General features: G+C 48.0%; 6 protein-coding genes across 6 annotated transcripts; 4 read left to right on the forward strand and 2 right to left on the reverse strand.

The window, feature by feature from the left end:
* Positions 1 to 342: 342 nt before the first annotated feature.
* On the forward strand, positions 343 to 6,431 carry I302_100299 (uncharacterized protein; the record flags this gene model as incomplete). Its single annotated transcript, XM_065869060.1, has 14 exons — positions 343 to 532; positions 608 to 717; positions 791 to 912; positions 983 to 1,618; positions 1,680 to 1,884; positions 1,945 to 2,010; positions 2,062 to 2,250; positions 2,308 to 2,938; positions 2,999 to 3,468; positions 3,523 to 4,417; positions 4,469 to 4,722; positions 4,778 to 5,194; positions 5,279 to 5,348; positions 5,416 to 6,431. The coding sequence occupies 14 exons, from the start codon at positions 343 to 345 to the stop codon at positions 6,429 to 6,431; spliced, it is 5,271 nt and encodes a 1,756-aa protein (XP_065725132.1).
* A 314-nt stretch (positions 6,432 to 6,745) lies between these two features.
* On the reverse strand, positions 6,746 to 7,619 carry I302_100300 (uncharacterized protein; the record flags this gene model as incomplete). Its single annotated transcript, XM_019190317.1, has 5 exons — positions 6,746 to 6,817; positions 6,941 to 7,057; positions 7,168 to 7,303; positions 7,420 to 7,472; positions 7,539 to 7,619. The coding sequence occupies 5 exons, from the start codon at positions 7,617 to 7,619 to the stop codon at positions 6,746 to 6,748; spliced, it is 459 nt and encodes a 152-aa protein (XP_019047065.1).
* A 486-nt stretch (positions 7,620 to 8,105) lies between these two features.
* On the forward strand, positions 8,106 to 12,169 carry I302_100301 (uncharacterized protein; the record flags this gene model as incomplete). Its single annotated transcript, XM_065869061.1, has 8 exons — positions 8,106 to 8,828; positions 8,960 to 10,304; positions 10,371 to 10,408; positions 10,468 to 10,567; positions 10,629 to 10,696; positions 10,766 to 11,645; positions 11,754 to 11,958; positions 12,049 to 12,169. The coding sequence occupies 8 exons, from the start codon at positions 8,106 to 8,108 to the stop codon at positions 12,167 to 12,169; spliced, it is 3,480 nt and encodes a 1,159-aa protein (XP_065725133.1).
* Positions 12,170 to 13,898: 1,729 nt separating this feature from the next.
* Positions 13,899 to 16,591, forward strand: I302_100302 (uncharacterized protein; the record flags this gene model as incomplete). Its single annotated transcript, XM_065869062.1, has 3 exons — positions 13,899 to 14,574; positions 14,642 to 15,353; positions 15,415 to 16,591. The coding sequence occupies 3 exons, from the start codon at positions 13,899 to 13,901 to the stop codon at positions 16,589 to 16,591; spliced, it is 2,565 nt and encodes an 854-aa protein (XP_065725134.1).
* Positions 16,592 to 17,229: 638 nt separating this feature from the next.
* Positions 17,230 to 18,555, forward strand: I302_100303 (thymidylate synthase; the record flags this gene model as incomplete). The annotated part of the gene is made up of 3 exons (XM_019190320.1): positions 17,230 to 17,314; positions 17,495 to 17,971; positions 18,122 to 18,555. 3 exons carry the CDS (start codon positions 17,230 to 17,232, stop codon positions 18,553 to 18,555), a joined length of 996 nt encoding a protein of 331 aa, XP_019047068.1.
* A 383-nt stretch (positions 18,556 to 18,938) lies between these two features.
* I302_100304 (uncharacterized protein) lies at positions 18,939 to 22,102 on the reverse strand (the record flags this gene model as incomplete). Its single annotated transcript, XM_019190321.2, has 10 exons — positions 18,939 to 19,005; positions 19,073 to 19,100; positions 19,186 to 19,360; positions 19,445 to 19,519; positions 19,602 to 19,684; positions 19,759 to 19,988; positions 20,071 to 20,404; positions 20,464 to 20,538; positions 20,636 to 22,026; positions 22,080 to 22,102. The coding sequence occupies 10 exons, from the start codon at positions 22,100 to 22,102 to the stop codon at positions 18,939 to 18,941; spliced, it is 2,481 nt and encodes an 826-aa protein (XP_019047069.2).
* Between the last annotated feature and the right edge of the window lie 192 nt (positions 22,103 to 22,294).

Raw genomic sequence — 22,294 nt, forward strand, 5'->3', positions numbered from 1 at the left:
CAGTCAGTGAGGTGGAGATTGGGGCGACCAGGAAGGTTTGTCCTCTTTATGTATTTTGTCGTGATTCGGACACAGAGGATGATAACGTTATGACGATGGGGATGATGATCAAAGTCGTGTATGGTCGATACGCTCGGACCTCGGAACATAAACGACTATACGGTTAGAGGTGGAGGCAACATACTATAACATACACAACACTGCTACTATCCCTCCTCTATTGACTCATCCTGCTTCTACTCTGCAATCTCATCATCATCATCATCATTAGCATAGCATAGCATATCCAAGACCTCACATGCTCACCCGCTAGCTGAGGACCATTTGACATTGCTTCGAGCAATGCCACTTCCCACAAGATATCCCCCCGGAGTAAACCCCTACGCTCCTTCGACTTCCTCCAAAACGCCCAGAACAGGCCATCGTCCGCACCCCCCTGCTAAACCCCCAAAAGCCCTGCTGGACGATGTGGATATAGAAGACTTTCATCCTCCCGAATGGAGGACTGTGCTGAACTCCAGGGTCGACTTGGGTATGTCAACTTCACCGTTTCCTTACATCCAAACCGATAGGAGGTTCAGCTAAGCTCAATTCATTGAATGGATAGGTTACCCCGACTTCTACCCGTCCAGACCTGGATTCGATCAGCCTGAGGATGTGCTAACGGAAGAGAATGTAAAAAATGGATTTACGGGGAGGAACTTTATCGCCGTTGGGGTGGGTATACCTATGTCCCCTACATCTACTCCGTGGCTTTGGACGCTGACATGGACATCCGACCTGAAAATAGGCTGAGGTCTTCTCGATGCATGGGCCGATACACAACCACCTTTCATCTGGAGGCCTGAACTTGCTCCAGAATCTAGGTAAAGAATTGATAGAGAAACGACAGGAAATGATGCCTAAGATAGGGTAAGCTCCAGCCACATCCTTCTGCCTTGTATGTCACGAGCTGATAGACCATGGTTTTCGATCACCATAGCGAAAGGTCTTTTCGTATACCTGTTCGAGTGACCTACAACGATACCAAACGACTTCAATTCCTCAACGACCTCGCCAATCCCAACGTCCCCTTATACAAATTAATGAGGACACCTGTCCCTCACGGATTCAAAGGGATCGAATTGCTAGATTCGATGTTCTCGCCCAACATCGGACCTTCCGCCAGTGGTCATAACAGAACGCCTAGTGGAAGTAGCAACAACAACAAGATACCCTCGAATCCAATACCGCTAGATCGGGCTCTTTGGTTTATCAGGGTACTTGGCTCGAATGAAATCTCAGCTCATAGAAGCAGAACTCAACCTCAACACCACCAAACGGCCAGTGCCAACCCAAATACGCCTGTTGGAGTCAGTCCAGCAGCAGCTGCTACTCCCTCTTCCACCACCACTATCATCACCGCCCCAACATTACAGGTTTCGAGTAATGATTGGTATACTCAGGAGTTCACTAATACCTTCATATCCTGGTTGAGGGTACAGCTTGGGCAGTTGGCTTTACCTAATATCAATGCCAAATCAACGGTCAAGCCTGGCGTACCTCCCCCGAAGACTTTAGGGGGAACTTTGGGCGATGAGAAGCTGAGGAGCAGGTGGTTGACGAAGTGGGAGTATAGGTTCGTTCACCTACGAATTTGCGCACATCGAAACAAAGAGTAAAGCTGATTTCCATCGCAGTACACAACTCATGAGAGAATTGCATCGACGGCGACTCTTGTCATCTCGTTTACTTAGCGGATGGATGGCGGATTATCTCGGATATGCAAATCTTGCTCAATTGGGATTTGTGGTTCAAATGATCGGGGAGTACCTTGGAGATATGGTCGAACACGTCTGTAATGCTCGACAGTGTGTGCGAAATGCTTGTGAAAAACTCAAAGAGGTAATTCGGCTTCATCATCTTGACGTCAAGTACTACCAGCAGCTAAGCGATCAATCTCAGATTCGATCTTCGCCTGCATCGGATCCTCTGGCCAAGGTTGATGCCATGCTTACTTCCGTTATCAAGGTGAGTTGCCTGACGCCATCTTGAGAAGATATAAGCTGATGTAGTTCCTAGTCGCTGTGTGAATCCAAACAAGAGATTCTATTGAGTCCTACCACTTGGAAGCTGCACTCAGACCTTCTTACTACCATCATACCTGACAATATCCTTCGTATCAAGCCAAGAAACGAAGCCTTGTGGTTCAGAATCAACGTCGATGAAAGATCATCAAGTCCTAGGCGACAGCAAATGGCAGAAATGCAGGCAAGTGACATTCGCAGCGGAAGCTGTTCTGCACAGCTGACTCTGAGATTTGCACAGAAACTCGACTCCATCTGCGAAGACACCAACATGCTTGAGCTTACTCGTTCCTTCTTCGATGGTGGATCTTCGGCTACCAACTCTTCACCGGACATATCGCGCCTCGAAGATAAGATCTTCATCCTGCTCAATTGGGCCATGGGGCTATTTCAGCTCGGTAGTCACCGGCCATACGCTGTATATACGTTACTCAAACTCTGGCATGACCAACACGAAGAACATCAGGCAAAACAAGCTGAACCGATTGTCATCGACCTTTTCCCCCTTCTGTACAAATGGTTAGATACATCGTCTGCGGCCCGTAAAGAGGAGAATGTTCAAGCTATCGGTATCACTATCGGTGAAATCACCAGGCAAGGGATGTTCTCGTACGGAAGGTATCTTCAAGCGCTCATTGCAAAAGGTCAAACAGCCAGAAATCACATACCTGGTCAACCACAATCACATCATCTCGCTTTACTCAGAGCTCTGCCGATCTTTGTGATTGCGAAAGATCTCGTCCAGCAGCGGAGAATCGCATTGTGTGGCGATGATGTCGATAATAGGATGCGAGACGATGCGGTAGAGACTGCTCTGATGGATCAATTTAGAGAGGAAGTCATGGAATATGTTCCAGAGGTATTCGGTGAAAGTAAGTCTACACATCCCAGCTCGAGCTGACACGCAACAGTAATATACAAAAACAGCGCAGCACTACGGAATGTCATTGATTATCAGATACCCTGCTCGACCAAGATGTCCCGATATCTCTATGTTCAAGCCAGATTCTGGCTCGCGCCCGAAGCTGGACGATACCTCAAAGGCGATTCACAAACACCACCAATGGACGCATCGACCTTTGCTCGGATAATGCAAGTGTTTCGAACGTGTCGAGGCTATGCGACCATAGCGGACTTCATCATCCGGGCACTGCAGGATTCAGAGGATGAAGAAATACTTGATGTCATCATTGATATAGTCAGGAGAGACGCGGATGTGTGGACAGCTATGGATGGCTGGTCGAGACTTGGCGATAAGCTGCTGGATAGGTACCATACCCTTCAAACCCAAGGGAGACACCATCTGAGGACTTTGCAACTCTTGGAGTATCTAGTGGAGAAAGGTAGATTGACGGCTGATGAGGAAGACGAAGTAAAACATATACGATCGGAAATACCCAAGGTACGTGACGTAGGGAACCGAATCGGAGTGAAACGAGCTGACGATTATGTGCAGCCGCCTTACCAGGATACCCCGCCGAAACTCGAGTTCAAAGAGAGTTTACATAGTCTTCAACAAGTCTTGTCTGGTGCCAAAGAAGATCACGCCATAGCATTGGCACCGAAACTTTTCGTGCGACATGGCTCATTCAGCAATTGGTCGAACCAGTGGTGGTCAACTATTATCCAGCATTTACAGCATCCTTCGTCGCACGTCTCGCAAGACTCGACACTCCGGACAATCGATTCCCACATTCTCGCTGTTCGGAGAGATGCTCAAAATCAGTTAGAACCGGTTATCTCCAGCTGGCTAGATGGTCTAACACCAACTGCTCTGGTCGACATGTTCGGGAAGCGATCAGGGGGATTGATCAGTCCCCTACTTCTAGAACTGGCAGTTGAGCGATGTGTATCCACTTTGACATTGCTGGAAAAACTCATTTACCCTATATGGAAATACACCTCGTCCATCATCCTCACGCCTCGTCGACGCTTGTCCAGTAAACAGATAAACGCCGTTAACAACACCATCAACATGGCCTCCCAGCTACTCGTTTCGCCCCCGCTTATCGCCACGCTCCCTCCCACCATCCCTACTCACTCCCTCATCGTACTTGCTTTTCGACAAGCGGTCTTTTGCGGAGTTTCTGTACAAAACCTGATCAAGCATCTACCTTTACTCGTCGTTCTTCTGAAAAGTGCCATGTTATCAGAAAATACCAACTCAACTATATCTTCTTTGCTGCGCTGTCTAGCTATGACAGCCGAATTCAAGACTGCCGCATTCAGGAATCTGAACATCCTCAAAGATACTTTCTTGTCTACTGAATGGAGTAAACCTTCTTCAGCGCATGGGCTGGAAGCCGGAATGGAAGATACGCTGAAACTCATCATGTCTGAGAAACAGCCAAGTGAGTTTGCAAGACCGGTAGCGCATGAAACCTTGCTGATCAACGGTATAGATTCTTCCACTCCCGCATCGAAATCTCGAGTGACGACATTCGATAACACTGCTCGTTTAAGCGCTTGGAGATGGACTAGAATCGTACTCGAGATGCGATCTGATTTCAAGGGTTTAGCCACTCGAATCAACAACGGGGAAGATGTGATTGAAGCTCGACAGATCCTTCATCGACAGGTACTAGCTACGCTGGACAGAGCAGCAACAGCGGACGATACGGACCTGCTGTGCGAAGCGTTTAGGGGGATGGATAGCGTCGTCACTCAAGAAGTAAGTTTATTGTTCGCGGAACGCTGGCTGATAATTATAGATCCTTGTGGCGGGTTTAGATAGACTATCGAACCTACTGAGTCAAGCGATCGGAGCGGAAACTCAAAACCATCTGGAGGAACATATCAAATCGATAGAACAGATATTGAGGATACTTGATAGTACCTACACTCAAAGATCTTCTGAACCAATCAATGACAATACCGTTTTATCTTCGAGACATAGGTTGTTGGACCTGTTGGCTGTGGGATTACAATCTGTTGAAAGGCAACTATCGGATAGTGATTTGGTTCTACATCATGATATCTCGACTCCACCTCAGCCTGGACATCTCCTCAAGACCATATTGGACCTGTTGAAGTTTACTTTGGGGTTGTTGGTGCTTGATTCAAATTCGCCTACGACACCGAAGCCGAATTTCCCGAATTTGGCGGTGGCGTTCTTTAGGGTCATGCTGGTGAGTCTGTCTTCCACCTCTTGAGCTCTGTGTAGCGATCCTTGTTTTTGGGATGATGCTGATGGTATTGTTGATGGGTAACAGTCCTGTCACAATGTATTGGATGATGAGGGTGCACAGATGATGTCTGACATGTTGTCGTATATCATCGATAGTGAGTAATATGTTCGTTGTCCAGGACTTTTCGAGCACCAACTGAATTGCATTGTTGGTCACTATAGGCACGCCTTCGCAATCCAAAATATCAGTACAAACAGCCTTACTATCCGAAACGGTATCATCAACTACCCAAGATATTCTGTCTTTCAAACCCATCTTGGGCAAATCACTTCCGTACTTACCGCCTACCAAACGCAACATGGCTTTATTATCCACTTCAGCCGACGAAGACAATTTGGACTCGGCTGTAATGATGGAAGAACGTAAATGGGAGTTGTTCCAGCAGATCAACCCCATCCCTAAGAAACCGAATCATCAGGATCTGTACCTGCTCAATAAACCCACAGTCAAAGATACTTCGTCAATCTCCTTGGGACTGTTTGGTCCCAAGTTCACGAGAGACGTCTTACCAAACCTTGCGAATCGATGGCAAGACCCTGCTTCGGGCACCGCTGCGGCTGAGGGAGGGGCAGAGGAGGAAGAGCAAGATGAAGAGGAAGAAGGTAATTTGCCATGGGAGAATTACGCCTCGGAACGTACGTTGGGCGACGGGATGAACGAAAGTCCCTTTGAGAGACAGAAATCGACATTGTTATTTGATAATGCCGAGGAACTGTCCCTGGCAGATCAGAATGGGATAGAGGAAGATGAAGTTGAATATCCTCGTTCAGGCTCAATCTCGGCGTCGGTAGGGACAGTGAAACGAAGGATGTCAACTAGATCACAATCATCACCTACCAAACCACTTGCCCACCTGCCCAAGAGGGGTGGTCAAGGGGGAACAAACAAAGATCCAATATCGATTGATGAAGATTCCTCCGCCTCTGGATCAAATTCAGATTCGGACGATTCGACTTCATCGGAGGAAGTGTTGGAAGTACAAAAACCCGCTGCTAAGAAGCCTAGAACCTCTTCGACCTCGACGGGTGGGAAGAGGCCAGCAACGGCGGGTAAAGCCCCTGCTAGGAAGAGTGTGGGTGGGAAGAGCGTTGCGAGGAAGAATACGGGTGGGAAGAGTACGAGAGGGACGGGAGGGAAGGCTCCGAGGGGGAGGAGGAAATCTTCTTTGGTTGATTGATTTCTAGATTTGTATAGTGTCTTATGTTCTTTAGGAAGGTAGGGAAGTCGAGGAGATTAGAGTATGGTCATATTGTCAGAGTGAGTAAGATGAGGGTTGATCAGTACCCTTCAACGGATGAGCGGGTGAAGCGAAAGCGGACTATCCTTGTACAGTAGTTTATAGTAGCTGTTGTATGTATGCATATACTGTGACTTGTCTATTGAATCTTGAGAATGGTATTTATTATATATATGTGGATATACCATCCGTTGATCCTCTCCGTTCTGTACAATTGAAATTTACTTTTGTTCCCCCTAGATATACCCATGACTCTACGCCTTGTTCTTCTTGGCTTGCGCCTCGTTGTATATCTTGTCGTTCAGTCCGGCCTTGTTCCTTGCGATCTGGTGGTATGGGTATTGTATTAGCTCTGTATCTGTGTGAGAATGAACTCTGTGGATTGCATTTTATCTCATTTCCGGGTAGGTGTGCAAGAGGTTCAACTGGACTCTGAACTCTGGACTCACCTCAATCGCATAAAATTGCACTCTAGTGACTAGCACAGAGTTCTCCTCAGAGTACAGCTCGTCAGATCGTCGTCTGATCAACGTCCCGAAATTGTAATCTGTCACTCGTTTCTCGTACTACATATCATTAGGGATTATCAGTATTCCTGCTCGCTCTGTTCAAATCCATCCCCCGTCCCCTGTTGATTCCTATATGTGTTTGGTGAGTGAACGCAGACCACACTCACAGGCATGATGAACCTCCTCCACCTCTCTTTACCCTGTGGGCTCTTCATAGCTTCTTCGTCTAATACTCTGAGATTATCTTCGAATTTCAGTTCTGGGAATTCGTCAAGCATGTTACCGTATAACTCGTCATCGATACTGTGGAGATGAGCATGAACGTTAGCCCCTCAATCGGTTCCCTGCTTCATCTTCACTTGTCCCCTGTTTCCTACTACGTAGAAAAACGGCCCCAAAGAGAACAGCTGTGCACTCACGGTGTGAACTTGATTTTGCTTGGTGGAATACCGCATATCAGTTTCTCGTATGCCTAGACAGATCACAATATATTATCAGCATAATTCGTGCTTGCCCTATTACCAGACTGCTGACCCACCTCGAGATGCTCGACCGTCTTGACTGCAAATTGCATTTCAATCTCTGGGTTGTTACCCGCTGTTTCGGCGTCGAAGGACATGGTGTTGGATGTGGTTTCTTTTCGTTATATGAGTAAGAGATGATTTCGGTCTTGCAGTTATGCGAGTGAAGCTTGTGAGTGTGGGTATATGATGGGTTTGAGGTGATTCAGGTGAGTAAAGATATGTGATATGTATGAACCAACTTTTGCATGTTGGTAAATTACTCGTATTTTGTAGCATCCACTAGCGTCATCCTCTGGATTCTGAAAAATCTGAGCCCAGACTCGTGGACCTCACGTGACTCTTGACTGACAGTCACATGTTTGTCTCCGACGGAAAGAGCGATCGTGATCTGTGCGGATGTTGTTTTGACAGGAGTATGTGTGTGTATGTATGTCTTAGCTTTGATGTCTCAGGTTGGATTCTTACACCCCCTGTGCTCTGTGGGTTCTCCGTGATAACATCAACGTCTCAAACGATAGCGACAAACGTACTTTACATGACCACCGGACATTCTCCGAGTATAGAAGTACAAAACAGGCATCATGCCTTCCAGCAGCGTACCCTTTCCCTCCCCTCCTGTCCTACCTGTACCGAGACAACCTTCTCCTCTCTCATTCTCATCCATAGGACACAGCGATGAACGACCACCATCACCCACCACTCCAGCTTTCTCATTCTTAGGTACCGGCGAATCAGTATCGGCATCCTCCTCATCCTCCTACACAGCCTCTGGCTCAGTATTGCCAAGCTCACATATCACACCTACCTTCCCCAATGAACCGATCATGACTTCTCCCATATCGAACCCATCACTGGAATCTCCATCAACATCAGCCTCTCCCTCGGTGGTAGCATCGTCCTCGAGATATCCTGTGTTAGTTCCCGTCCAGCCGTCACCCGACTCATTATTACTTCGCTCGACATTCTCCGCACTCGAACATTCCACCTCTACCCTCAAGCGTCTGTCCAAATCTGTCCTTAACTCTGCAGGGGTGGTATCAGCCCTGGAGGAACAGCTGGAAAGGGCCGAAGATGATTTGTTCACTGCTTTGGGGGATCTCGGTAGATGGCTAGAGAATGGGTATGGATTACAGGCAAAGGGGAGTGTATGGGATCCAGAGGGGGGAATAAGGAAGGTCAGCAAGGAGAGGAGGAAAAGGGAGAGAGAGGATAGGGAGGTATGGGTCGAGAATGGTTTGAAAGCTGTCAAGGCAGAGTTGAAGAGACAGGGATTGGCTGGTGGGGGTGCGCAGGCTAGGTTTGATGTGAGTTTCGCTGTTGACTTCTGAACCTCCCTTCCCTTCTTCTGCTTGTCCAGTTTTTTTGAACTCATGAAAATGATCTGGTTCGGATTCGGGACTTGGACATGAGCTGATTACTAGTATCATGATCACAGAACACCGCTAAACAATTCTATCACCAGACATCAGTCTACCTCTCACCCCAGACTGCCCAGGGATTAAACCTGGCAGGACCGTCTTCCCAGACCCAGCTCAACTCGAATACATCCGCGTCGTCATCTGCATCTACCGCATCTCACAATCCAGCTGCTCCGTCGGATATGGCTCAGGCTATCCGACATGCCCATTGGGATCTGGCAAGGTATAATCATCATTCGACACTACTATATGCCGTACCGCCAAGTTCCATAGGATGCCTGGATCTGCTAGTAGGACTATACGGATGGGTAGGCGGGCTTCTAGGAGAAACTCCAGGAAGGAAGGATCTCGAAGATACTGGAGGGACTAGACAGAGAGCATCGACAGCACCATTGAACAGTAGATTATCAACGCTAGAGTCGCCAGCGCAACTACTATCTCGTCAGTCTCCTACACCATCCAATGCGGAACACCTCAAATCGACCTTGTCAACCTCTCTAGCCCAGCTGGCCAGGACTCGTTCAGAATTGTTAAAGTCATGGGCTGAGCGGAATAATCAGACTCAATTACTAGAGGATGAAGTCATACAGCGTCAGAACGATCTAGGTATCACATCTCCCGACGAGGTCTCACCATCAAGGTTCAGTGAAATTAATGCCATCACACCTATCTCTTCTGCGGGCATCGAACATAAGAAGGGAAAGAAGATGCACAAGATTCATAGATCCGTCGGTGGGAGATTGAGGGATTTCCTCACTCCTTCCACTAGCTCCAGCGCCCTAGCTTCACAGTTGGGTTCAGGCGAGAGATTATCCAGAATCAGTCTGGATGGAGGGTACGGGCGAGGCGAGATGAGCGCACATGCTCCTGTACCTATACGAAGGAAAACTGCCGATGATGGTACTTCCCCAAGTATGGGCGGTACCGACAAATTACCTACCCATCCTGAAATGCCTCCGCCTCTACCCCAGATATCCAACTCTGCTCCCTCGAGCAGTCCCACACCGCCCCTTCCGCCAGCCAAAGACCCCTCGCCTAGACCCAGATTACCCTCTCGACATAGCGTCCAGATGCCCACCGGTACGGAATACGTCTCCCCCTTCATAGCGTCAAACCAATATCCTGTACCACCCATTCCGAGCGAAAGTTCTCCTGACCTCAGATTGTTGGCTGGAGATAATCCCGTGAGACACAGTATGGACAGTGCTAGGCCTTCTGTAGGGGGTGTTGGAGGGCTTGGAGCTGGTGGAGATGAGGATGAGAGGAGGGAAGAGGCCGGACGGAAGAAGGAGGGGGTGCTTTGGGGGTTGGGGAGTTGGGAGGGGCTGAATAAGGCTGGTGCGGGGAAGGGGAAATGGGAGAGTGAGTGGTTGTTCTTGGTGGTAAAATGGAATGATCAAGCTGATTGAAGGTGGTTGCGATAAATAGAATTTTGGGTCGTACTGGATCATTCTAGGATATACGAGGTGAGCTATAGTCCGAGATGATGGTCAAAGTGACCCAGCTGACATGTTTGCTTTCACAGTACCGAGATAACAAGACGGGTGTCCCTGAAGGTGCTCATGCGGTGATTGATCTGAAATTCGCCAGTGTGAGAGAAGGTAGAGGTACAGACAGACGATTTGGTGAGATCAGGTCCGAACAGATATCGTGAGGCGAGAAACTAATTATTGAGGTTGGGTCTAGTCTTCGAGATCGTTACTCCCTCCCAGGGGAAACGACTGTATCAAGCTACTTCCGAGACTGAGATGAAGGTGAGTGGAGAGTAAAGCATGCCGTTGCCGTGGAAGTACGAAGCTCAAATCTACTTCCTGACTAATCAGCTATGGCTCTACGCAATTTGCAACGCCATCGAATCATGCATCAACGGCACATCCTCCGTCCGCACATTTGATGCATCCAAACTGCGTACAGTATCAGGATCATTGGACGATCATGCCCTGCCCGCCAGAGGTAAATTAGGACTAGGCTTCAACAGTCGTGCAATCGGATTGGGTTTCCCCATCCCTCCCAACGGAAGACGCTCCATGCCCCCTACACCTACCGAAAGCAATACACCCGACTCATCGATGGAAAAACGAACTCGGAAAACAAGCTTGAAGAAGGTGCTGAAACAATCTGGAGAGAAATTGAGCAATGTGGTCAGTGGGAATAGTGGGGGACATAGAAATTCGTTTGGAGGGGGACTGGATTTGCCCAGACCTGTATTTGGCAAAGCGGGGAGTAGGAGTAGTCTACCACTCTCCACACCGGAATTGGATCGAATCAATATGCCCCCTCCGCCTGTACCGATATCTTCGAGACCCAGATCCAATGTTGGTCAACCACGACCTCAAGAAGGGACAGGGGAAGAGAAGGGATCATGGGCAGATGGAGAGATTGAGAAACGAGTCCTTGAGATGGCTGGATTAGGATTAGGGGAGATACCCTCAGCTAGATCTGGGATGGAGGATAGTCCGAATAGTATAAAGCGGAGGGTGAAGTCTGAAGCTGTACGGAAACCTACCCATCCCTCTCGGTCGGGGTTCCATGCGAGTGATACTGGCGGAGAACCGATGAATCGGAGTAGATCGCAGGATAATAATCCCTCGAATGAAGGAGGGCTGGACATGAAGGAGTTGAAGAGGATTGCTGAGGTTGGGGGGAATAGGAGGTGCGCGGATTGTGGGAAGGGGATGAGGAGTAGTAGGTGGGCTAGTATTAGTGAGTTTTGCTTTGTTCTCTTCACATTATTCCATTACAATGGATGCAAATCAATGTTCAGCCCGTAAACGATACTCAAGCTGATGTCTCCTTCATCATTCATGTTAGGCCTTCGCGATACCCCGATGGTGGTATTTATCTGTATAAGATGTTGTGGGATCCACCGATCACTCGGAACGCACATCTCGAAACCCCGTTCAGTTGATTTAGACCTCTGGAGTCCCGAGATGATTGCGCTGGCTAGGGATTGGGGCAATGAGAGAGGGAATGAAGTCTGGGAGAGGAACTGGGAAGGCGGAAGAGTGGGTGATGAGTGAGTTGAGCGTCCCCTGTTGGAAATGTATATCCTGATGCACCTGGAGGGAAGGGGCGATAAGCTGATGTACTTTGCTTGGTCACGTAGCCGGGTATCAGATTTCATCAGAGCGAAATATGTTGAAGGGAGGTGGTTGGGTGATGAAGATAGGTTGAGATTTGGGTTGATCAGTGAATCGCAATTACCCGTTGTGGGGAGGGCAATTTGATCTGAAATTGGGAGTAGGAATCTGATTTACGATTTACGATATAATATGACATATAATATAATCTTGTTGTGATAACAATACTACGAGTAATTGGGGATGTAATGCGATGAAGTGGATGAGACGATCCTTGCTTTCTTCTCGATCTCGATCTAAATTTCATTTTCCCCGTCGAAAGGGGAGTCGACTTCACCAGCAGGAAGATCTTGCATGTAATCCCTTACACAATGCTGTCTCACGTATCCGACATGGGAACCGGGCGGTGAGCGGTGAGGGTGCGGCCCGGATCCTATTCCCATATGCATACACCCTTATGAAACCCCATTCTCGTACGTTGATCCGCCTCACACTCACATGATCGATTTGCAGTGGAAACTCTTTATCAAAATCCCGCGAAAAATGCATGGCTATCGAAGATCCTTATCTGTTTTATTGATACAGGCTCTATCTAGATCAAGATGGACGATGCTCAAACCTTATACGACTACCCGAGTACGCCTTCTATAGTACTCCGAGAAACCTTTTGTTCTCTGCATGAGAATTCGTTGTGTAGTCACGTTGTTGTATTCCCAAAAGAACAACGAATAGAAGAGTAATTAGTCGTGCGATGATGCAATGATTGATTTGATCCCAAGACCCAAGATGTAGGATGTTGGATGTAGGATGTCGGAAGTTGGATCGGTGCGCTGCTTGACGGAGAATTCGGTGTCACCCGAGGAAAAGAAAAAGGAAAAGGAAAAGTTGAATGACGGGATTTTGTATCGTTTGAAACTAAACTCTTTTTCCACCCAGATACCGGGGGTGATCGAGGGGTATGATCAGTGCGACCTATTGTATGTGTCTATGTAGCTGATGCAAAATATATGCAACCTTGTGTACATCTACCTTACGTTTGTGCATGTATCGTCATAGTAAATGGATGGTACGCGTACATCCAAGTATCGGACGAATGGATGGGATCGACATAATCTACCATTAGATCGAGAACATTACAACCAAGAATGCGAGTACATCAGGAAATCAGGGTAAATCATAACCCACGCACGACGCGACTGACATTTCCAAGGATTCTGCTGTACCTTTAGACGCACAGTCCGCTTGGTGGTGTGTGTTCCTGAGAATTAATGGAATACCACTACCAAGAAAGTGGAGGTTGATTGATTATTTCGATTAATATTCGAACATTAGGTTGTGGCCAGGGTAAAATGGCTTCAAGCCTCGTTCGCAATTACATATTACGCGACAATCTGCTACTGTACTACATGCTATGGTTGGATAAGGAAGAACATTAGTTTTACTCAATGAGACTACTACCACCATAGCATTGACATATTGCTCTATTCATCTCCATCCTCACGCTCACGCTCATGCTCATGCTCATCAGTCATTTGTAAGAACCACAACTCATAAGAACAAAAAGAAGGAAACCCCTCATCAACAAACAATCACAGGGAAAAAGGAACAGAGGACAGACGAAACATCTCAATTCTCACTTCACCCGCTCATCTGAACAATCTCTTCCTGTACTTCGCGTCGTACACCTTCTCTTCTTTTCCTTTTCCCATAGACATTTGATTCTTGTACTCTGTATGACCTCTTGATCTTGTTGATATCACTGCTATTACTTTCTCTGTAAAACGGATATTCATTCCCCATTGTCTCTTTCCAAGTCAAGTCAAATTTGATTCTTCCCTCTTTACCCTTACCCTTAATCTCACTTAAACGACCCAATATGGCAGGAGGTATCAAACGATCCCGACAAGACGACCACGACCATGATTCTCCTCCTACACCCTCCTCTTCATCCTCAACCCCATCTTCCTCTCAAGAGGAAAACACCCCTACCCCTACTCCCACACCCACACCCACACCGCCAATCACACGTAATTCCTCCACCCATACTAGACGACAGACCATCAACCCAAATGACACTACTACTCCACCACGTCCACCATTGACCCGTTCATCAGCTACTCAGCCCCCACCACCGCGCAATAACGGTCTAGGCAGATCAAACTCCCTCATCAACATTTCCACCAGAAGATCAGGCCCGTCTGCCTCGTCATTCGCTGTGCCCTCAGGCTCAGGGTCAAGTAGGGTAGGCATGTTGACGCGTACCCAGTCTACACCATCTATCACCTCCCCGACCCAACTTAAGGCTCTTGCAGGTGGAAGTGGTGGTAGTGGTCCTGCGAAGGGTGATCCCGAAGATGGATTGGGTGGTGGTGGACCGTCAAGGAGATTCGGGAAGGGGAAGGAGAATATCCCGCCGAAGAAAGATGAGGAGGTACCTCAAGAAGGGTCGCAGAGGAAGAGACCTAGAGTGTCAAGTAGAGGTAGTATGTCTGGGTCTGCTAGATCCAGAGGAAGGAGTGGGAGTGTAGTAAGCGTAAGGAGTGAGACGAGTGGTGAGTCGTTTCTTGCTTTCGACCCCTAGATCCGATGATAATGTGGCTAATCTCACTTTGTACGTAGGCCGTCATTCCTCTCTTGCCCCTTCTTCCTCCGCTTCATCCATTGCCTCCTGGTCTGCTCGTCTACCTTCTCCTGCCCCCTCACAAGCCTCCATCACTCCCTCGCTCGACTCGATCACTTCGACCGATCCTCTCGATCTCATCAAGGACGAAGAAGAGTTCGACGTTGATAAGACCCCCACCAAGGCTAGACCAGTCACGCGATCGACCGTCCTTCCTCCTACCCCTCCTCCATCTTCGCCCTCCCTCCGCGACGTTGAGATCACCTCTACTACCGAACGCGTCAACCTCATGCGAATGCATAGCGACAAGACCGAGACTGACGTAGACATGTCGGAAGAGAAGGAAATCGTGTTGAACCCATATAAACAGCTCAAAGCTCACTTGAGACTCTCTTCGTCGTCTTCCGAATCTACGGTAGTTGATCAGGTCATCATTGGGCGAGAAGAGGAGAAGAAAACTCTCAGAGCGTATTTGACCAACAGGGACGACGTTGACGTGGGGATGTATATCTCCGGTCCACCAGGTACAGGTAAGACCGCCTTGGTCACTGCGCTAGGGCGGGAACTAGCCGAGGAAGGCTGGAAGGTCGTCGAACTGGGCTGTATGGGATTGAAAGTCACCGATATCTGGAGGAGGCTGGGCGAGGAATTGGGTTGTGGTAAAACCGAAAAGGACGTAAAGGAGTTTATCACCAAGGATGATTCCAAAGTGTATGTAACCTCCTTTCTGATCTTCCTCACAAAGGTATTGTTATTGACTCCTTTTGTTTAGGTTCATCATTCTTGACGAGGTCGATTCGTTAATGCCACCACCACCGTCGATCGCACCTCCAGCCACCTCTCACTTGCTCACCAAACTGTTCTCTCTTCCTTTGCTCTCCCCAACAGTCAAGCTCATCTCCATCTCGAACACCCTCGATCTGACCCTCCGCGCTCGATTGGTACTTCCCGATAGCGCCCAACCGCTCGTACTTCCTTTCAAAGCGTACAACGCAGGTGAGATGGCGCCTATCGTATCTGCTCGAATCGCAGCTGCTACCACTTCCATCGAGGGAATCAAGATCGACCCTACGGCTATAACGCTCTTGACCAAGAAAGTCGAAGCTCAGAATGGTGATCTTCGAATGTGTCTCGGTGTGCTCTGCTCAGCTATCACTCTTGCAGAGAACGAATGGTTGAAGAAAAAGTCAAACGCGACACTTGCTGTGGGTGATGGAGAGAAGAGGGAGATCCCAATGACAAAGATAGCAGTCACGCATATACTCAAGGCGTTGACCTCGTATACTCAACAACTCCGATCTGCTGCTGGTTCGGGCTCTGGATCGGGAACGAATTCCGCGACAAGCAAGAAGATCAGATCGGTGCAGATTCAAGGTAAAATGGTCCTGGTGTCGTTGTTAGTTTACCTCACAAGGGTCAAATACGGATTGAACGGTTGTCCCTCCATCTCATCAAGTAACGGTCAGATCACTCCTCCACTTACTCCTTCAAGATCCAACTCTGGTTTAAGTGGTATGGGAGAACTGACCGTCCAGAATCTCTATACTACATATTGTCATCTCCTCTCCAATGGGGGTTCACCATTCCCCCCATCCCCCGAATCGGATTATCGAGATTTACTATCCAACCTTGAGACCCTCGGGCTAATCACCATCTCAGGAGGAAGTGCGATCGGGTTAAGTAGATCTTCAAGTGGAGGTAGTGGATCTTCGACGAGGTCAAAGAATGGTGGAGGCAGGGTGGAGCTATGTGTGAAAGAGGAAGAGCTGAAAGATGGTTTGGGGCTGAGTGAGAAGGCCAGATCGGGTGGGAGCAAGGGCATGGGGATAGCTGAGGAAGAGGTATGTAAGATCTGGGAGAGGGAGGAAGGTAGAGTGAGGAGGATGAAGGAGAAGGAGAGGGCGAGGATGGCGGGTGTGGCGGATGGGACGGGAGTGGATCCGGAGTAGGAATTTAGGATTTTCACCTTTCATCTTGCTTGGTATATCTGTTTGATCGTTTTGCAGTTCAGTCTAGATCATAGGACATGCCTTGCTTTGCTTTGCTTTGTAGGATAGGTATTGATAACGGAATGCGCTTTCACATTCTCATGTGCGGATTAGGCTTTGTTTATTGTACATAAATTAGTAAATAGTATTTTTCACCATAACAAAACACAGCTTATAGTCCTGCTCGTTCTCTTTTGTCTTGTTGGTATGATTGGTATATATGTTAAGATGAGTACGAACATGCAATGCTATGCTATGCAACAACTATGCCAATCAGAGTGTCCAAGTTGCAGTTGTACTGTCCTCGCTTTATCTAGCGAGCTGCCACTAGTTGTGCATGACCAAGGTCACGTGATTTCATGAACTGTTCAGCCTTCTTCTGAGTCTCGATCGACGCGACGCGATAAAAATGGAACATGAGCATGAGCAATTCAACAGGAAAGAGGGAGCGCGTCTTGATTTCTCTTTCCTTGAAGATACTTATACATCTATAACAAAATCATTTTCACTTAGACGTATATATACAGACATCGACCAAGACCTGGATTCTCAGACGGATAGATCATCCTCACGAACCATATTTCACGCTCAGCTTCAACATGACCAACACGACGATGCAGGTCAATGGAAGTGCCAATGCCAATGACACTGGGAATGGGAAAGAACGAAGTGAACCTGGACATGGTGAGTTGCGTTCCATCCCACTTGACATCACTTTTGTCATACGAAGCAGCCGACAGGTCTATCAAAGACATAACTACCCTTTCATCTCTGCCATCTCCATCCATCACGCTACCAATCACCGAGATACCTACTGAGTGATACTGACCATCATTCCTTCTCTTTCTTTTCCCTAATCCACAGAGGAATATCAATACCTCGACCTAATCTCTCAAATAATCTCTACCGGCCAACCCCGCCCAGACCGAACCGGCACAGGTACTCTCGCCCTCTTCGCACCCCCCTCCCTTCGATTCTCACTCGCCGACAACACCCTCCCCCTGCTAACTACGAAACGCGTCTTCCTCCGGGGGGTCATCGCCGAACTCCTATGGTTCATCTCCGGCTGCACCGATGCCAACGTGTTGAGCCAACAGGGCGTGAACATATGGGAAGGGAATGGATCTAAAGAGTTCCTTGAGAAGGTGGGGTTGGGCCATAGAGAGCAGGGGGATTTGGGGCCGGTATATGGATTTCAATGGAGGCATTTTGGTGCGGAGTATATTGATGCGAAGGCGGATTATAGGGGTAAGGGGGTCGATCAGTTACAAGAGGTTATTTGGAAGATTAAGAATAATCCGACGGATAGGAGGATTGTGCTGAGCGCTTGGAATCCTAAAGGTGGGTTTTGGTTTTGGGTTCACTTTACTTGGCGTCTTTTAGTATACACTCCCCAGATCCAGATCCAAAACCAAACTCATAACCATACGAATGATCACCATGAAACTAGGACTATACCACTCATATGTTAACTCCTTTTTTCCCTTGTAGACCTCCCACTGATGGCCCTCCCACCATGCCACATGTTCTGCCAATTCTTCGTCACCCTCCCCACCTCCCCGGATGAAAAGCCCAAACTATCCTGTCTAATGTATCAGCGCTCGTGCGACCTAGGCCTCGGAATCCCATTCAATATTGCTTCCTACGCATTGTTAACACACATGATAGCGTATATCACCGATACCACCCCTCATGAATTTATACTCCAGATGGGCGATGCGCATGTATATAAGGATCATGTGGATCCACTTAAAGTCCAATTGGAGAGGGAACCGAGGGAGTTCCCGAAGTTGAATTTCAAGAGGACAAAGGACGAGGTAGGGGGTATTGATGGTTTTAGAGTGGAGGATTTCGAGGTGGTGGGGTATAAGCCTCATGGGAAGATTGAGATGAAGATGTCGGTGAGTATCGGGTGTTGTTGTTGATGGTGGTGATTGTTGCTGATTATAATGGTATGTCAGGCTTAAAATTTGAGGTTGTCTCTATACGGTACTTAATACTTCTCAGATCTACGTCTAATCTTTGATATTTCGCTCTTCTGTTCACTGGGACGGTATACATTTGTACATTATGGATTATGGATTTCTGGTATAGATTTCGCCTTGATCTCATGCATCTTGTCTATATACATCAGAAGCGTAAGTACGTACATATACAACAATATATCGGTACAATCGTGTGACCGCGAAATTTGATGGAACGGTTCATCTTCTTCTTACTCATCCGACATGTATTATATGGGGATAAGATCTGGACTGTGTCTGATCTGCAATCTCCTGCTTGCTATGTAGCATCGCTAAACCTCCATCTATCGCTTTGATGAAGGTCTGGGCGGCGGTAAGATCGAGTTCCTCTCGGACGAATACGATTTCATCCTGTCGTAATAACATATTCACGTCAGCTTACTCAAGTCAACGACAGTCTCAATTTCACAGGACTTACAATTGTCTGATAGTAGAGACGATGTCCACTACAGGCACATCCGTCAGCTCTTTTTCCAATGTTCTTTGCTCTCTCTTATCTGAGTGATAAAAGCGAACATAGTTACAACTCACTAGCCTGTCGTTGATTCTCAGCCTCAAACTCATATCTCTTCTGAGCACCTTCCCTCCACACATTGATCTTGAATCCACCTGCTCTACCCGTGAGTTTACACGATGCAACAAGGGTAATGTGGAAGGAAGTGGTCTTCATAGAATCGAAGAATGCCCTTGATTCAGATGGCATGATCTGTGTGCGCCCACCGATCAGCGATTAGCATTGATTCCAAATTTAGCATAATTGAGAGGAACGATGTCTGGAATGATGACTCACATGGATGTAGTCACCATCAATTGCCAGTACCCTCTCATGCCGGCCAATGGCGATCTTACGCTGTACTGTATATTTCTGTACAAAGTAATTGATCGTCAGCGTGAGTGAAATATTATCAAGAGTTGTTACCGCAGCAATCGATTGAGAGATCGCTCACCTTGTAAGTCTGCGAGAAGTCCGCCAGACCTGGGCCAAATCGTTGTATAGGAGCAGGTTCAGATTGTCTCTTGAAGATCGAAGCTGTTCCACCGATCATCGCTTCAGCACCAGCTCGCGCTCTCTGTTCAAGACTGTAAGGTGTTTAAGGCACTCACCACTCGGATCCCCTCCTCGCCTATCATCAATCCTCAGACCATGTTCCGTCGCCCACTGTCTCTTTACCAACGCTAGATCCGTCCTGCCTTCCAAGCTCGCAACTGTCCGGTCGAGTGGTATAGCTAGAGTCAGATCTGCAAGACAAAGTACCCAGTCCGTAGCTGGCATCTGAAGTCGTTTTTTCTTACATAGCACTTCTGTCAAGTCGGCAATATACATATCGGATGGACTGTTGTAGTTTCAACCCATATCAGCTCAGGCTTTCTCATGAGAATGCGAGACGGAATCAATTGACGGGAAACTAAGCTCACACATTGATAGTCGTAGTAAAATGCACATCCGCACTAGCCGTAACTCTGATCTTCAACCTCACAATCTCACTGCTCGTCGAGCTCAATCCGACGCTACCTTTCATAGCTGTTGCTGTCGTGCTAAGACCAGGCCCAGCGATAGATCCAAGAGGAGTCTGTTCGTTCGAAGAGAACGAAGATGATGTACTGGCAGCTTGCATGGTCGAGGGTACGGTGAGGGTAGCACCTCGTGAGGGAGGTTGCGTGGGTGGACGAGATGGTCTCGGCGTAGGTGCTGCAAGGATACGTGAGGGTCTTCTTTGAATGTTGGGTGCTTTGGCGGCATTTTGGCGTACTTTGAGCATGCAATAGTCAGCAGGTAATCCCGAGTACTATCAAGTACGAAACACCAACTCTGTTCGTCCGTAGCTTCTACTATCGCAAATTGGCCATAGGAGAACTTGGATATTTGACTTTCTCTATCTAGGGCTATGGTACGTCGTCGATCATATCAGTAAGGACTCTCAACTGATTCCAGATACGACCATGGGATAGAAGGGCGGATACATGGATTGTGGTAACTTACGAGGGAAATCCTCATCCACTTCACCATCATCCTCTACGATCCTCAAACCCCATCCAACAGCACTCCACTTGACTTCATCCTCCTCTTCACTCAATAACGGCAATCTGCTATCTTCCCAGTACTTGTATAGTCCGAACCCAGTTACTTCCTCCACAGTGGCATCTTTCCTTACTTTGGCTACTATAGGGTCCGTAGGCTTCTTGGAATGCGGGAAATACATTTCCAGCGATAAGGAAGGTACCCCGGGCGGTGCAGCGACAGTGGCGTATAGCGAGGTGAACGGGTTGGGTGGTGGGCCTTCATCGATGAATTGGGGAGGTGATGAGGATGTCGAGGTCGATACCAGATGAGGAACGAATCTGTTCAAAGCAGCTGTCAAGGCTGATGGCCTCACTAGTGGTGCAGAGGTGTTTGAGGTGCTGGTCTGAAGTGGTATGGCGGTGAAATCCAATTTTTCGCTCTTCAACGTATCCATCGATACCCTCCTTGAATCTGGAGGTAGAGCACTGGCATCTCTCTGAGCTTGAACTTGCGCTCGTCCGATACCCTCGGCTTCGGCAGCTTCGTCCTCATCTACATCACTCCCTTCATCGACTAATGCACCTACCATCCTATCTACCCCACCAGTAGTGATCCCCGTGACTGCCAGCTCGGAAGCACCGTGTTGACCCATCGAACTATGATCCGCTTCCATGCCCAATCCGCCGATTCCAGGTGTGACATGCTCTACATCTTCGATTGAAGCTTCACTCGTACTCAGCGCTTGCTCTAATACTCCCACATTCGACGTCATGCCCAAACCTCTTCCAGAGGTTAACATGCTTGATCCGTTCAATATGGAGTTTGAAGTCACACCCCCGGGAGGTATACCTAATAATCCAGCAGCAGGGGCGGAGTCTGCTCGGGGTCGTCCAGAGGGTGAGAAGAATCCGTTATCCATCGTAGGAGTTTTTGTATTGGTCGTTGGAGTTCTACCTTGCCCTTGAGAGGGCGATAAGGGCATATCATTGACCAGGGAAGTCGAATTTGCTCTATGATTGTTCTTGTTCTGAGTTGATCCGGTACCGCGTTTGTTCTCATTACGACCTGTCACCCTCATTCCTGCCCCTCCTGATCTACCTCCCATGATAGTCTGAGTATAATTCAGTCCCCCTCCTCCCCTGTCTCTTGTCAGTCGTTTCGGGATCCCATTCTCGGAAGAGAGATAGGAAGGTTCGGGAGGGGGTGAATCTAGTGCTCGTTTGATCTCTGGCCATCTGTCTATATCTGATAGACCTGATGCGTTTATATATGGGTTCAAGGCGAATGAGGGGTCCAGAGAGATTATACGGGGTGTGAGTGGGTCATCGGTTATGCGGAGAGACGAGAGTCGGACGGCCTGAAGGATGTAGCTGTGGGTGATTGTCAGTGTATGGTAGAGAGAAGCCAATGGTGTTCGACTTACTCGACATCTGATATCATTGCCATTTTGGAAGGGCTCAGAATTGGATCATCGCTTTGCCATCGTTTGCTTGAGTGCTAGGCAAGCCCTGCAAGTCCGTTATTCAATTATTTTCCCAATGAGCTCCAGGCCTGGATGTTTTCTGCTTGCCGTTCGCCTGATTCAATTAGCTAGGGGTTTGCAGAGCAACAGTCAGTCAACAATGTTGATGATCTTCT

This window comes from Kwoniella bestiolae, chromosome 1 (genome assembly GCF_000512585.2).
Source record: "Kwoniella bestiolae CBS 10118 chromosome 1, complete sequence".
Taxonomy (NCBI): Eukaryota; Fungi; Basidiomycota; class Tremellomycetes; order Tremellales; family Cryptococcaceae; genus Kwoniella; species Kwoniella bestiolae.